Raw genomic sequence first — 16,882 nt, forward strand, 5'->3', positions numbered from 1 at the left:
CATGTTCATTAGAGCTAAAGTGAGTGTTGATGATTTCATCGAGCACTTTCAATAAAGATTATTTGTAAGGAGAGTGAGTAATCAGAGCCACAGCTTTGAACTATTTTTATTTTTTCTTGTTCTGTTTCAATTTTTCAGGTGTTGGTAGGCTTCTTAGAACAAGTAGAGGGTATTTGATGCCACCCAACTTCTAGGGTTTGGGCTTAGGAGCTTGGGCTCTCTGCATCAGAGTGAAGAAAACAAGAACTCATTTAATATGTTGCTATGCCAGGCAAGGTCACTATAATGTTATCATTCCAGAAGATGTTTGTTGAACATAATCTTACACGTTTCCAGTAGCAGGGAGACTTTGTAAAGTCCCCACACAGTCTGTTCCAGAGCTTCATCACCTTGAATTCCTGGAACATTTTTGATCACATCTTATCTAAATCTCTTTGTTGCTTCTTACACACATTTCTTGCCTTGTCTTGGATATATGCAGAAGCCTTCTGAGAGCAGTTCAGAGCTACTAGGCACAGTGCTAGTTAATATTCTGACTAAAGCTTTCCTTATATCTCAGAAGGGACAGCTTTTTCCTTTGATAAGAAGTTCAGGGAGTCCAAGTTCCTAGCTTGCGCGTTTAGTACCTAAAAATATGGGCAGCAGGAATATACCTGTAAGTTTATCCTCCTGGAAATAGAAAAAGGGTACCTTTACAAAGCAGTAATTATTAAGTCATGTAGATAAAAACAAACCCTTGGCTTGAAAAGAACTGTCATGAATGCATCTCCTCCCAATTGGCAAGCTATTTTCTCGGTGTTAGTATCAGGAATCGGAGTCTTTTTCTTTAAAATGGGGAAAAGTTAAGAGCCAAATACCTTCTGGTAAACTTCTGGATTCACTGTTGAGTGACATTCAGCAAAAGGTCCTGTGGTATCGGAGAGCATTCCACACCAGTGCTGAGCATACTGGTCTGTGAATTAAAAACACAGTAAGATTGCACTTCACTGTCTAAACTCTTGTCTCAGTGTAACTCTACTTCCTGCAGAAACTTAACTTTACAATAGAATTCAGCTCTGCGTTTGCTGAAAAAAACAGTCTTTCTCTTCCTCTATACAGAAATGTGAACTCTTCATAGACTGAATGCTCTTAATATATCTTAGATGAATTTTGAAAAAGAAGGTTCACATTGTGAATTAAAAATACACTAGTTCACCTCAGAAAACAAGAGTAGCTTGTGAATGCTCAAAAATTACATTTTCATTGGCTGAAATGGAGCCTGAGAGCTATGAAGCTCTGAATTTTAAGCCTCGTTATCAGTTTAAAAGTGGAAGGACCACACTTAGTTCAACCTTCAGTGGGTCTATGTATAGCTTTTTTCTTGATGATGACAATCAGCCCTTTCCAGGAACGGATCCCTGATATACTGTATGGTTCCAGTTTCCCTTAAGTAAGTTGGGGAATGCACTTGCTTTCTTTATCCAAAGGAATATTGTTGAAGATCCAAAATATTATCCTAGTTATTATTTATTAATTGAAGACTTCTAGTGTCAACTGAGTAAACTAGCATGTGTGTAAATGGTCCACTGTTATTTTGGATAAATGCTTGGTGGTTGACCAGTTTATTCCTTCTTTCCATCTTAGAAGAGAATAGAAGAGGTTACTATATACTGAGCTTACCATTTTGTATGCTGACAGAACACGGGTTCTCAAAGGTGTTTTTGACATTAGGACAATCAGCCCTAGTTTTCCAAGTATTGCCAAAGGCAGCTGAAGTACCCTCTGTTACACCACTGGTGGTTTTGAAATCATCTGTCTGCATGTCATTGAAGTTTCCACAGAGACCTAAAAAGAAGCAGATGGGCTGTGAAAGTCTCCTGCAGAATGAAGCCTACTGATGAAGGTAGTTGTTACAGTAAGATCACTTACCACAGGTCTGCCCTTTGTGTGATGGGTCTAAGTCTATAAAAAGTTGCATGACAGGCACAAGTTGAACCTGTAGCTGAAGACCAAAAGTTGTTTGCAGAATGATGAAGAAAGATGATGGTCTGAAGATGGTGACATTTGCTAGGGTCATAAGAATATAAGAGTTATAATTTCATATGACATGAGCAGTTGAAATGACTGTTCATCATATAGAGGGATTCTACAGATATGTTTGATATGATGCTAATTTCTGAAGAACTGAGGGAAAATGATCCTTCTAGGATTTAAAATCCAGCAGCAAAACAGCTGCCTTTTCCCTAAACAACAAATGTATAAAACACCTCTGCTTTCTTTCAAGTGTTTTGAAATGAGGGGAAGAACAAACACTTCTGTTGCTATTTAAAAGACCACTTTTGCTTGATGAAAATCATATAGCATGATTTAGTGGTAGACTCTAACCTGGACCTATTCTGTCCTTTCATGGTTTGCTTTCTCTTTGGGTAGAGTAGTATCCGAGAAGAACCAGCGTGAGAGAAACTCTCCAGTGATGAATGTGCACTGAGCAAAAGGACAGAGGGAACGCAGGGAACTAAACAATTTGAAATATTGGAGTACTGTTGCATATTGAAATTTTTCTTTCCTCTCTTATGGCACTGTTTGGATCTGGAAGTGTGCAATCATACTATTTGCTTGAATTGCTTGAATATCTTGAATTTAGATATTGCTAAAATTAGACCATATTTTTGCTAAAATTTTAAGAGTTGAATGGGCAACCCTATTACTTTAAAAATGAGAGACTATGCTCTACTAGGGTAACTTGGGTTTGCTGTAGTGTAACCAAAGGTAGAATATGACTTTCAATTAACCAATGTAATAACATTTTAAAGTAAAAAATTAGAAACATCACAGAACTCTTCCAAGGGAGCTTACCTGCAGAGAATGGCAGCTGTGTGTAGATCATATTCACAAATACACTGCCAGAAGGCTGGATCACAATGTTCTGTCCCCAGGAAAAGACAGGGATTGTCAAGCATATTTAGAAAAGGCAAAACACTTTCCAAATGTTTTCTATGTAGTATTGTTCAGGATAAAGGGGAAAAAAAAGTGGGGGGACACTGTAATGATATTCTCATTCCTATACTATTTCTTTAGTCTTTATGACTGTTGTTCATTGACTGCCAAAACAAACAAGCAAAAGCCCAAATAAAACTAAATGACAAAACTATGAGGATCTTGACAGTCAATGTACCTACTTTATTCTTAGTCTTTCTTTGAATAATGTTCAAATGAAATAAAATTTAAAAATCAGTGCAGATTTCCTATCTGTGCTATTATGTGTCATTTGCAAACTACTTGTCTACTAAGCTTTGAAAACATTCCTGCAGAATGTTAGGTGTCTACATTTGCTACTTACAGTTTGTCCTCCACTTAGGCTGACGGCTACACCCTTGAGGCATGTCTCAGTATCAGTCAGGCCACACTTGTGGATATCTCCCAGAACAGTGAATTCATTGCTGTCACAGAGCTAGAAGAAGAGAACAAAATATATTGTTAAAAGGATTTGTTATGTTAAAATAGTTAAGTTTAAAAGTTTCACACTCAAATGGCATTTTTAGTAAAGTAAATCTTTTAAAATGTGGTTTATTCCTTTTCTCCCTGCTCGTATGTTCTTACATATAAGTACACAGTCACCAAATAAGCTGGCATTCATGCAGCCTGCACAGTGGAAGCTATCCATTACTTCAGACATTCAAGGGAAATTTAAGCATATTAAGCTGAACTTTGAAACTTCTTAATGTTTAAGTAATGCTAGTTTAAAACGCTAAAGAAGAAGGAAGTGTGCCTTTCTTGCCCCTTGATTATGGTGTTTACCTGGGAGTGAAGACAAATTGATTTGACTCTCTTCCGTACTGAACAGATTAATAAAGAGCCTGGTGATTCGGACATACTTTTAACAGATAGGAAATGCATTAAGCATTCATTAAGCTACTGAATAAAGACAAAATTCAGTTTTTCTCTTGGTTCTGATTTTCAATGGACTGCGTTCTGTGAGCTATATTCAGAGTGTACCTAATGACCAAAATGTTACAGGCAAACACACAGAATGCTGTGATTCTGAATGTGTCGTATCACTTTATTGGCATAATGAAGATTAAGTTGAGGGCAGCTGAAATCCGGAATACGGCCATCTGGAAATTTAATGTTAGAACTCTGGGCTTTTTGACCCTTTGTGTCCATGTTCAGGGGTTTTCTGAACCTCCAGACCTCTGAATCTAATTTTATATGCTAGTGCCAAAAGGGGAATTTAACTTATAAGTCAGATCTATGCTCCCATTGTGAATTGAGCTTGTGAATCTCATCAGAACATTTAATTGATTTAGCTTAATCTATTTCTAAATTACCTCACTTTAGCTCATTTCTAAGTTTTTATGGTTCTCTTTCTCTGTAACATTCAGTTTGAGATTTTTGAGAACGGATTTTATTTAATCTGAAGTCTTTATGAAAATGTTTCAATAACTCATCCAGTACAAATAAACACCAAAATACCTAGGGTTCTGAAATCTGTAAATTTGTAGTCATTATTTCAGGTATATCTACTTAGAATTCAGTCCCTACTAATCTAAAAACTCCAGTAAATTGTAAGTATTTTTATAAGTCATCAATTTCTAATTCAGGTTTTAAAATACTTGTCTAACTTTTTAGCTTTTTGCTTTTAAACTCTAGAGTCTATGTTTACTATTTGGAAGGTTGATCATCTTAATGAAATAAATCCTCTCCCATGAATTCTGAATAATAATAATTGCATTATGAATATATTAACTGTCACAAAAGGACAGCAGCAATGGATATAATAAGCACATTGTTTGGAAAGAAGTAATTATAAAACACCAGACAGGCAATATTTAATTAAAAAAATAATGGGAAGCATGTAGATTGCTTCATGGAACCTAAAAACTCAGTGCAATTCTTAAACAATGATCAAAGAATGCAAAACTACTACAATATGTTTATTTAGTATTACCCTAACAGAAAGCCCCCTGAAATCCATTTAAGGCTCCATGTTTACCCTCTAAGTTTCAGAAAGCTGATGTGGTTGCCAGTATTTTTAATTAAACAGAATTATATATAATAACAATGTTTTCCTTTAGCATATTGCTTTAGCAAGGATGGTGGCTCATTTTTACCTTGGTTAGGACGTAGCTACAGTCTCCGAAGAAGGAATAATATTTCTCATCAAATGTTGAAATGTGGGAGCCTCCTTCAATGCTGCAAGTCCCGAGGCATGACTGGGTCACACAAGACCATTCACCTCCAACACAGGTACTGAAATCAAGAAAGCATTCAGTAATCTTGGGTAACACAAACACAAATGAAATAAGAGACAATAAGGGCAGTTGATGTCTTAATTTTCCTCTTGAAGCATTAATCATACTGTCAAATAAATGAACATTGCTTTGAAATCTCAGAATAAGTTTGGGGTAGGCACAATTTTATAAGTGATAATTTTTATATTGCTGTTCATATCTCATCTTTGGATATAATTCAGTCCTGATGATCCTGGCATCCATTCTGCTACATATGAAGTATCGCCCTTCATCTCCATTAGCAAGGCTCAAGCTTCAAACTTGTTAAGTATTTATTGGAAAACAGCATGCATGTTTGTGGTTCTTGTATTCATAGATAGATAGCTGCATTTATGTAAACTTATGCAATAATACTTCAGTAATTATAGTGATATTGAAAAAATGTATATCATATCTGTCAATCATGCCTCTCAAATATGATCTCCCATTCTGCCTAATGCAACATGTCGCTAAATGTCATTTCCTCCACAGTATTTTCATTAGTATCTTAGCGTTACACTGTAGCGCTGCAAAGGACGTACAGTAATTCACATTTTTAAACACCTCCAGTATTTGAATTTGATTGTCTCCTTTAATTGATTGGTCTTGAAATTGGAGTACCTACATCTAAATTTAAATTTTTGCTTCTAAGTGTGGAAGAAAACAGAGATGAAACATCCTCTAAAAATGTGTAATCAAGGTAATTCAGCTGATAAGTAGTTCCTCATTTCTTTTTGAGGGGAAATTAGTTATTTTTCCCTGTCTTCAAAGTGTTGAGGTAATACATCTGAAAAAGAAGTATGAGAAAGGGAGTATGTTACCATGATCTGCATTTAGATGAGAAGGAGGCACCAGGAGCATAAGTTTCACCTTCATAGGTACAGTGGCATTCTTTACGGGGAATACAGCCAGCACCATTAATGTCATCAAATACCATTCCTAGGGAAAGAAGTGGTTTGTTACTCATTCTGTGCACTGCAGAACCTGCTTTTGTACACGTATCTGGCAGATACCATTTCTTCTGCTTTACTCAGAAAATTGATAGAAAGTACTTTAAAATAATAGGATGCCAGTTATGTAGGGGTTGAAGAGCTATTGAACCCTATCTAAAATTTTAGGGTGATCAAAAGAGACTTCTAGGGAAATACCTTTCTATTATGGACTTCATTAGATTGGAAGTAAGATTATATTTACTAGATAATGAGGTGAAATAGATGAATCATTTGTAAGACTGCCCAGGGACATATTCATATTGTAAATATTTTTATACCCAAAGGCAGAGGGTTATCTAAGAGAAGTCAAGGATATTACACAAAAAAAGCAATGGTGAATTCGGTGAGACATCATGGAGAATGTGCAGAAGAGCTGTAAGCGGTGAAGATTCTACCATCAGTCACTCACAACAGCAACAATTTCAGCCCCAGAAGTAAGTGTGCACAAAGAGAACACAATTGCATTGTTTGTCTTGTGCTGATATTCAGTTCACATGTGTAATTCTCTGAAGCACCAGATTTACCACATCGACTAGTGCTCTCTCAGCTCCTTGTTGTTAAGACATGCAATATGGGACAGGAAGGGTTTTGTAATCTGGAGAATCAGAGAACCAATCACAGCTCGCTAACACCAGGAGTTATCATTGTGGGCAAAATGTGATTAAACATTACATACTTTCTGTGAACTGAATATGGATGCTGAGAATAGAGTTCTTCTTATTATTGTTAGGAGCAAAGTGTCTTATTCTCAGTTCAGTCCTTATCTACATGTCTCAGGTATGTTTATTGTTTAAAAGGGCATTTTTAGTAATCTGAATAGAAATGGTGCATATCAAGGAACAAATCTAGTTATTACTTTGACGATAATAACTATAATGATGTGATGAGAATGATACAGAGTAGGGAAGTAGTTAAACAGGTACAGGAAAGTGTTCTAGCAGTTTTGGCTATGAGAAAAGGGCAGGAAATAAGCTTGCCTGGAGGACAGACACAGCCATCTGTACAATGATCTTCACAAAGTGCAGATCGTTCCGGGTTGCTGCATGTGTCAGAGCAGGGGGAGCCACACTCGTGGTGTTGCATGTTGAAAGGACATGATTTGGCTGAAAGCAGAAGAAATATCATAATACTGACTTTTCCTTTGAAATGTTGAGAAAATGGTATTTGCAATTTAGGATGTCTTTTATCAAGATATAATTGGGAATCCTGATTGAAGTAGAGGCTGCAACATTTTAGACGTTTGGATACATATTGAAAAACCTTACCAATGCAAAATCCTCTATGCTTGCATATTCCTGAAGTCTTAAGTATGCTCAAGTTAAAACCAATTTCATGAAAATTACATGCATCTTTAAACAGCTGTCTTCTTCAGGAAAAAAAAATCACATATTTGAAGTATACTATGTCTAGTAAGCACAGGTAAAAGTCCCTTCCTGAGATACTTACGACACAGTTCTGAGGTTCTCCAATTCAGAGGCTGACCACCTGCATGAGCACACTGCCGGGAGTATTCAGCAAAGGTGTTGCACATGCAGAAGTCAGCCATAGAGGTATCGCAGTGGCATAGGTCTTGTATGCAAGTTTCAATGTAATCCTGAACATTCACAAGTGCATTACAGCTTGTAAATGCTTTACTGGTTAATACTGTTTCACAGATAGAAGCCTAGGAGAGAAAAGAGAGAAGTAAAGCATGTTCAGAAAATATGAAACTAATTCTCTAAGGCCAAAGGTCCCTCTGGCCCAGAAGCCTGTCCAACAGTAGCCATAAGCAGATATTAGGGAAAAGTATAACAAAAGGGCAAGTACATATGAAACTTGTTTGATTAACTCTGGTATCTTCCCATAACTTGAGTTGCTTTCAGTTCAGATAACTTCCCAAGCATTATAGAATTTCTTTATATTAGGACATACTCAGTGAATTTCTCTTTCATGAAAATATCCAGTCTTGTCTTGGAAGGGGAATGCAACTTTTTAGCATTCACTTTAGTAAAGAATAAAAAATTAAATTTAGAAGAATTTTCTTTCTAGACTTATGGTTGAGTCATATTCATGCTATATTTTTTCCAATTCTACCAAATTTTCCCTGAACACAGGAATAATGTATTTTACACTGAGAAAACATATTTTGAGAGAAAAGTTCTTACAAATTCAGCTGAGCAGTTCACCGGAACTGCAGGAAGAACAGGATCTGCACACTGCTCTGTTGGTCCATCCATCTTCTGCCTGTTTCCAAACTGTATGGGAGTCAGTTTTGTCTCTGTAAAAAACAGTCCAAATATTAGAATAACATTTAGTGTTGCATGGAGATATTTTCTTTTGTGACACTATCCATTATGACATGAGCAGTGATTATCAAATAATACAATTATAATATGAAAGGCAAAAGGAGATGAAGAAGATAGACGTGAACTGGATCCTAACTATTGAAAACAAGTAGAAAGTTTCCTATGTCAGGTCTTAAAAGATCTAACAGTAATGAAAGCAGCCTAATACATCTCAAAGCCCTGACTCCATACATAACTGACATCGTAAAAATACATAAATAACTATCACTAGTTTTAAAGTTAATACAACCCATGACGTATGTTACAGTACACTGCTAAATAATAGAAAAAAGAAGTGCCAATACTTAATAGTGCTTTTTATTACTTACTCTCTGAAATAAATTCATTGCTAATTGGAATTCCATTGAAGTCCCCACAAAGTCCGCAAGTTTGATTTGCATATTTCTTATCTAGTTCCACCTAAAAGAAATGAGGAAAGAGAGCTTAGGTTAATAGTAATGTTGGCCTTGATGGTTAGCAACACAGCCTGCATCAACATTACTTATGTATTCTAAATTTGACATATGTGTGCTGTGCAGGTTGCCATGGGGTAACCAAGCAGGCACCATTGGGAAGGACAGCAGTGACCATCAAGAAAAACTTGGTCTTATTTCATCTCTGGGGCTGTGAACAACACATTGTCAGGTCTGGAATCTGAGGAGTACTTCACTGTGAGGTGGGGATGTTCTAATTGGGCATCTATTAATCCTGAGCTGAGGTTTGTGGAAAAAAAAAGGGAAATTAGAAGAAGACTGGAAGACAGAACAATATACTAAAAATGGACACAAATCCAAAAGTAATTAATGTCTGCCTGGTTGATTAAGACTGCAAAGATGTAAACAGACTGTTTTTAAAACACAGGCTTTCTGCCATGTTTTTTTTCTCTTTTCTTACCAGGAGAGCATCCTCTTCATTCCAAAGGAAGGTCAGTCCTAACTTGGCAGAAACTTTCAAATAGCTGTTACTTCTCTCTATGAAGACTCCCATATGGCTGTAGGGCATCTGAACTCTGGGGAAAGATCACCATAATTCAGTGGGGGTAGGAACAGAATATCCATTGAATATCCATACTGATAGCTTTCCTCATTCTCTTCAAAAAGCTTCAACATACATGGGTGATGAAATCAGTCAGAGCATTAACTAAATGCAGACAGAGCAAGTTTGCTACATTTTGGCTGTTTCCTGTGCAATTGTTTCTCATTGTCAAATGGATCAGCCTTGCTTTCCCTGCTGTTCGTTTTGGCTATCTCCCTTAATGATGTTTTGCTAGGTAAAATGTTGGCATGTGTCTTTGGTTGTATTGTTCAAAGAAGTGCTGTCAAAAAAGGGAGGTTCTGTTTTGTGGGCAGTATGCTTCAGGATATTGCTATTTACTCCTTAAAACCCTTGATAATAAAAGGATATACTCTTTAGGCTTTCTGTGACATGAGTGCTATTCACAAAGGTGTACCCAAGATAACCTTTAGACTAGCTCACTATATGTAGCTGCTATAATACACAACTCACTGTGGGATAGCTGCCCAAATATTTACCCAGCCTTTTGGACAGGTTTCACACCCTATGCCAAAGTCAGTGCTACCATTGCTACATAGATAGCAAGTTTCCAGAGTGGCTAATTTTAAATAAGCACATGTACAAGCTGCAGTCACTGCTGAAGTGCAGACTGTTCAGTGCAAGGACAAAAGCCGTCAAAACTTCCTCTCAAGGATCGTGTTCTGGTAAAATTAGTGGAAAGTAGAAACTTAAAGGGTGTAAAAACCTTACACTTTGACTGAATTCAGTTTATAGACTCAATTGGGTATGTACACACAAAATTGCAGCAGTGGGGCAGCATCTGGGATCTAGCTCATCTGAACAAAATGGACACACGGATAATCTGCAGAAGTGGCACTTAGCTCACTATCAGGACCTTTAAATTTTGTTGGTATTTCAGGAAGTACCTGAGCCCTCCAGCTGCTTGGGAGCAATGTGAGATCAGATGAGGGAAAGGTATGCTCACTCAAAGAGCCCAGTGAGAGCAATAGCAATGATGGAAATTTGAAGTTATGAACGTACGATTTGCCATCAAGCCGGACAGTGCCACGGGTCAGTTCAATCACTGCTCCTTCCAGTTTCATGATGACGCGAGTGATCATGGTAGCATTTTCCACCATTGTACGCCTAATCTGGATGTTAAAGTCCTCATAGGGAGACTTGCAGTTGGATGAAAAGATGTAATTGCAGGCCCCAGGGAAGTAAAAGATGTCCCCGTCAAACGTCTTGAAATGGAAGTTACCCCATGTGCTGCACACACGGCCATTGTGAGAGGGGTTGCCAGCTGTGGATTCAAAATAAGCAGTAAGAATTTTCTGTCATTTACTGTAGATACTCTCCTTTTAGCTGCTTTTCCCCTTTCTTTCACTAGCCTCTGTCTAAAACCAGTATCTTCTGTTTTCCTTCCTGTTATATATATAGTTCAGTTATCTTTTGTGTTTAATCTGTTCTGCCCAGGGATATGGTGTCGAAGATTGGGAGAGACCTCCCAGGTCACTCTGTGCAATGTTCTGGTTCTGCTGACAGCCATATTCTAGAAATCCTTTCCTAAATGTACAAAATTCTAAAGTTTCACCATAAAACCAATTTAAAGTTAATTTAAAACTAGCTGATACTCCTACTACGGAAGGCCACTCATAGCTGCACCCTTTGAATGGCTTAAGACTTTTGTCAGCATCTTCCAAAATGTATTCCTGTCTCATGTATGCCTGGATGTTCTTGTGTCAATATTACACTTCACCTTGAAAGGTGTCCATGTCTCTCCTCCTCCCCCTACCAGTTACAGAAATCACTTCTCTCTCTTCAGTCTTCATTTTCTTGCAAGTAGGCTCTCTTATCTCCCTGAATATCCTCACAGTCCCTCTCCATGTCTCTTCCAGATTTACACTCACCTTTGAACACAGCTAGTCAGAAGTGTACCTTGTACCTTAGAAAAAGTGTCTCACCAGTGCTTTGAACACATTAATATTTCCCTCTCTTTACTGGAAATATTGTGCATGATTTTTCCCAGTATTATTTTTATACATATATACAAATATAAAGTTTTTAATTTTTTTTTTTTTTTACATCTGCAGGTCGAGTACTGCGGGTCACATTTAGATTATCTTTTTTACCTGATGAACCAACTACTTTTTTTGTTCATTTTTAATTTTATGATGCTAAATTATTCAATTTATTAATATTTTCAGTCACTCTGTGTTCTACCTGTATGAACTCACATATCTAACCCACTTGTTTAACTTACCCTTTACTTTCAGTATGTTTGGAAAAGGTGGAATGATTGTCACTTCATGGGATTTTGAAGCTGGTGGAAAATCTAAGGGGGAAAAAAACCAATCAAACTTAATCTTATTAGAGGTCATAAAAAATTATTAGAGATTGACTAGTCTCCTTAGCTGTTAACATATCCTAATTCTAGTTATGCTCTAGGAGGAAGTTTCCACAAGGTTTTATTGGTGTTTTTACACAGTGCTTTGCGTTCTGTCTTTATATGTATTTCACTAACAGTCAAATCCCAAAGACCATGCTCTTTGGCTGTAGTACTTCCGTTATTTTTTTTCAAGACCTCCACCTGATGTTGGTCCTGATGTTCTGAATGCAAAAGCAGGAATCTGAGCCTTGGAGCACAGTGTTGTAGTAGTGATGAAAAAAAAAAAAAAAGCAGTGCTAGTGTCTGTCTAAACCTTTGCTTCTCAGCAGAAAGTTACTGAACAGTATTAGAAACTGAGGATGAGAAACAGGAGCTGTTTTTTTTTCTGAAGCTCATACCTTTCTTTGTGCTGAGATGTGCGCTTTTGCACAAATAACTCTAAGCAGATTTTTTTTTTAAAAGCAGTTTAAATTATGTGAAAATTTCATCATGGGCTTTTCATGCAAAGAGTTCTATTGGTAGCATTCAGCCTTAAATTTTTTATGTCCAAATCCAATATATTTCTCTTTGGATTCAACAATGAAAGGGATAGAATACTTAGAGAACCTGCAATATGATTTTCTTAAGATGAGAGTCTGAGGAATTGATGCAGTTTCTCCCTTGAAAGTATCAAAATCATAGAATCTGATGACTTCCAGATTGTAGATTGTGCAGTATCAGTTACTGACTTTGTGTTTAGACCAAAAAATATCACTAAGACAAATATGTGTTTTAGAAATACAATCTAATATAGTCTTGATGTAAGGACTTTAAGGGAAAGCACAGATATTACATTCCTTGACAATCTGCTCCAATAATTAAATGCTCTCACTGTTAAATAATTTGTGGTACACTTCCAGTTTGGGTTTATAATTATTTTAATTGCCAACTAGTGACCTCACAAATTACAGATTGCAGCACAGGTTTAATGATTGTTTCATCCTGTCATCACTAATATACCTGTCAGTGTTGTATTCTTCCACCCACATTTTGCTCTATACAGTTATGCTGTTTGCTCTGTACAGTTAGGAGTCATGCATGATCTTGTAGTTCTTAATTATTCTAATGTTTAAGGTAGTTACAGTTCTCCTATTCTCTTGTGAGTGATACAGTCATCCTGATAGCATAAAAAAATGCATCTTTTGTTACCTACTATCAAGTGCCTTTGTCATATGTATGTATACACACACCTCTTCTGAAAATACACCTGTGGATGGAAGGTATGTACCTTTCATAAACTTAAAGATTAGATAACTGTATCACATCACATCCACTGGGCCAGATGTCAGAGGAAGTTCTCCAGTTCAGAGCAGTCAGAGATTGGCTGAGAACTGAATATATTTTATATATATTTCTTTCTCCTTTTTTTTCGGGGGGAGGGGTAAAGGAAGAGGGAGGTGAGGGAGCAAGGGAAAGTATGTTCTGGCTAGGAATAAGACTATTCTAGTAATCTTATTATTTATCAATTTAATTTGGGATAAAATCTTAGAAATAGATCAGCATAAAAATACTTGCCTTTTTGTCGCTGCAGGGTGGATGGAGAAACATAGTTTGATTTTGTTTGTGGTTCATCATCCTGAGCTTGAACTGCATCAAGAAGAATGGAGGAGGAAAATGTGAAAATGTTAATGTGTAATTTTATTGAATTCCCTCATCATTTCTCAATTACATCTGTTTAAACATGCAACACTCAGTATATAAAAAATCAGGAAAGCTATGTTCATGTAGAGAAGGTCAGATTTGCATCAGGACCTGTGCTACATGCAACCATCCTGGCCATATATCACTCATTTAGCTTTGTTTTGTTTTGTTTTTTCCCCTAATAAATTCCTGCAGCGAAGCCATCAAAAGCATGCCTGTGATAATGTGGTAATTTGAGCAAATCCTTGTTTGGTTATTGTCACAGTACCTCTGGATAACCTTATAAGCTTTTCAGATAGAGGACAATTTTCTTAGTTCTTTTGATCACTGTGTGCTTTAAGTGCCAGTAAAACCTTTTGTCTAGCCAGAGTCCTTTAAAAATAGGTCCCTTTTGTGCAAGAGTGATTAATTTTTGAGCTAGAGAACTGATCTCTGTCCTCTTACTGAAATCCAAAGTTACTCTGTATTTTATAGTTTCAAGCACTTCTTATAATTAGCAGCAGAAGGAAAAAAACCACACAAGCCACACAGAAAGAAACAGGTCTTTCCAATAGATACACCTGTGAATGTTGATTTTGCGAAACAAAACTCTCTGTTTCCAGCAAATAAACCATTTTTTCATTCCAGTCCACTGCAGCATCAGAATAGGAATACACACGAAATCTGCAGGGGCCAGAGGGGCTTTTAATGCACTGCTGAGAGTTTGTCAGAGGGCAGCCTCAGGGAGAGGCTACGCTGGTCGGAGAAAACCGAAAAGGCAGGTCACCCTCTGCTGCATCCCACAAGAAGGGCAGTCCGTGGGTAGCACCGCTAGAGGGGCTAATACTGAAATCAGAGCTGCAGGAGCTCCGTAAATCCCTTCCATCTTGCACCAGCTGGGGGTCTGCAGCTGATGTTGGAAGAACACAGTGTGCTCATTTTAAAGCTATGAGCCATTCATTCATTGGGCTCCTCTCCACTGTCTAGCTTAAGAGAGCTTTTTGCTTCTCTCGCATGCACTGTTTGGCACCAATACTCTGCTTCATGCCATATGCACCACAGATTCTCGTTTCCATTGCACGGTGCGGCAATGCTACAGCTAGTCTTTTGATGGGCTATTTTTTGACACTACCACTTTTTAATGCAAGTTAGTGTGCAATTACGTGGAAGTAGGAAAAAGTAAAATAATCCATTAGGATCTGTGTCTGAGATCAAAATGCACTAAAAACTAACATTGACGTTATCTTAAACTTTAAGGGAAATTAACAAGTGAAGTATACATAAAAAAGATTTCCACTCATCTGTTAATATTAAGTGTCCTCTTAGAATATTTAAGGCAACTCCACTTGTTTTTACCCCATCAAAACCCAACCCTATGCTCTAAGCTTTTATGCAACCACATGTGCAAAAATAGACGAGCTTTTAAAAACTGTTGTCCAATGTTTTTCAAGCAAAATCCCTCCTTTTTTCAATACTGTATCATCAGCTGATAAAACAACAAAAAATCTTTAATAATACATGCAGACAGATTCCACTGATTTTTTTTCCTTCCTAAAAGCCACTTTTGCACCTTTTTGTTTGTGCATTTAGAAATGTTGTACCACCTTGAAGTGGACATCAAAAGCTAAATGCAAATCTTGAGGCATTCTGGTAGAACTGTGAGTTCTGAGTGAGTTCCACTGAGTTCAGTGGAACTATTCCAGATTTCAACTGAAGAAAATAGGATGAGAACATGTGCTACAAGACAAATTTTCAAGACAGGTAATTTCCTCATCTTAGGAAGGAAAGTATTCATAACAGAAAAGATAATCTTGCATAAAAGTAACAGGTTCATTAGCTTCACAAAGCCAAGAAAAAAAAAAAGTTTTGATCTCTGAAGCAAGTTATAAATTCTTTAAAACAGTAAAAACACCAAGCAAGTGAATCTTCCTACCTTTGATCTCTATGAAGGCAAGTGCTAGTATTGATATCCATAGTGGTATTCGTGTCCCACCACCTGTACCCATCTTCTGGAAGTCCGGTAGAAACTACCGAACAACCTGCCTCTGAGGAAATACCTGTCTGCTCCCGAGTCTTATATAGTGAGAGAGTAGGTTTTGGCTCAGTTCCCAGATTGTTTCACAAGGTTCTTAAAAGGTGGGGCTTCAGACATTTTAGTTTTCCTTTGCAGGTGCAATGGTAAATAGAGGATGCTCTGACTTTCCCTCAGCTATTTGCATTCTAGGAGGAGTCTTCTTTCTACAGGTCTTTTTGACGAAATGTCAAGAAGTGAGTAGGATGAATTTTTGCCCAGGCTTAGTATTCCCAATTGTTATATATTACGGGATAAATAAAATTTAAGGGACTTGTGAGTGACTTTTGATTCGGAGCTTTGAATTAATTACTTCCCTACTTTTTAATTTTCCTCATTATGGTAAATAATGGCAACTTCTCAGAAAACCCAAGGAAGTTTGGTCTAACACTGATTTTTTTTTAATCAGTTTGCACATGTCAGTGTAGCTAATTTGCCTGTGAAAATGGAGAAATCAAACATCATCTAAGGTCAGCATTTATCCACAGGCCAGGAACAACACAGGACAATGCAATGAAAATCCTTCAGCATTGGAGAGTCAGTAATATGGACCTTTCCTTGAGGGATTCATCTTCTCACATGGGTAGTTTTAGCACTACTTCACCTGTTTCCCTTCTGAGTAAACATGGTTCCACCATAACATATTAGATTGATTCTAACTACAATAAAAAAATTACAGATTTTCTTGGTGATTCCTATTCCTAAAGACATAAAAAGTCTGATTTGCAAGAATGTCTTTTGGAATTTTCTGTATCTTAGGAACAATGAGAGAGTGAACAATGTTTTGTGAATATGTTAATATATTTATTTATAGCTACATTACTTTAGTGAATTTACCTTTTATACTGTTTTACCCCGGGATGTAGAGAAACATAGTCTTCAGTTAGAACATGGATCTCATAATCCCCCATGGGATCAAACAGTTACTGCAAAGGTACTGGATGAACTCTATATTTTCTGACAAGAGGACAAGATGTAATCAGGTTTAAAACTGGGAGTGAAGTTTGGGTTAGACACTGGGGATAACATTTCTTTTTGCAAGGATGGTGAAGTACTCATACAGGTTGCCCAAGAAGACTGTCGAATTTCCATCACTGATGGTTTTTAAGAACAGGTTAGAAAAACACCTGCCTGAGAATGGTGTTGATAGTGCCCTGGGGCAGCAGAATACACTAAATGGCCAT

At 37.1% G+C, this 16,882-nt stretch overlaps 1 protein-coding gene across 1 annotated transcript in view; it reads right to left on the minus strand.

Annotated features, from left to right (window-relative positions):
• Positions 1-15,663, minus strand: part of MUC5AC (mucin 5AC, oligomeric mucus/gel-forming) — a 44,510-nt gene extending 28,847 nt beyond the window's left edge. Inside the window, exons 1-16 of the mRNA XM_014959947.1 lie at positions 15,561-15,663; positions 13,523-13,594; positions 11,843-11,914; positions 10,621-10,882; positions 9,460-9,574; positions 8,895-8,985; positions 8,386-8,498; positions 7,688-7,904; positions 7,219-7,344; positions 6,071-6,188; positions 5,091-5,229; positions 3,320-3,430; positions 2,836-2,905; positions 1,909-2,046; positions 1,660-1,824; positions 858-952 (exon numbers count right to left, since the gene is read on the minus strand). Coding sequence (XP_014815433.1) covers positions 858-952; positions 1,660-1,824; positions 1,909-2,046; positions 2,836-2,905; positions 3,320-3,430; positions 5,091-5,229; positions 6,071-6,188; positions 7,219-7,344; positions 7,688-7,904; positions 8,386-8,498; positions 8,895-8,985; positions 9,460-9,574; positions 10,621-10,882; positions 11,843-11,914; positions 13,523-13,594; positions 15,561-15,633 — 1,977 coding nt within the window. The 5' untranslated portion in view covers positions 15,634-15,663. The remainder of the gene's footprint in view (positions 1-857; positions 953-1,659; positions 1,825-1,908; positions 2,047-2,835; positions 2,906-3,319; positions 3,431-5,090; positions 5,230-6,070; positions 6,189-7,218; positions 7,345-7,687; positions 7,905-8,385; positions 8,499-8,894; positions 8,986-9,459; positions 9,575-10,620; positions 10,883-11,842; positions 11,915-13,522; positions 13,595-15,560) is intronic.
• Positions 15,664-16,882: the final 1,219 nt, after the last annotated feature.

The sequence above is a fragment of the Calidris pugnax genome, unplaced genomic scaffold (assembly GCF_001431845.1).
Source record: "Calidris pugnax isolate Ruff unplaced genomic scaffold, ASM143184v1 scaffold435, whole genome shotgun sequence".
Lineage (NCBI taxonomy): Eukaryota > Metazoa > Chordata > Aves > Charadriiformes > Scolopacidae > Calidris > Calidris pugnax.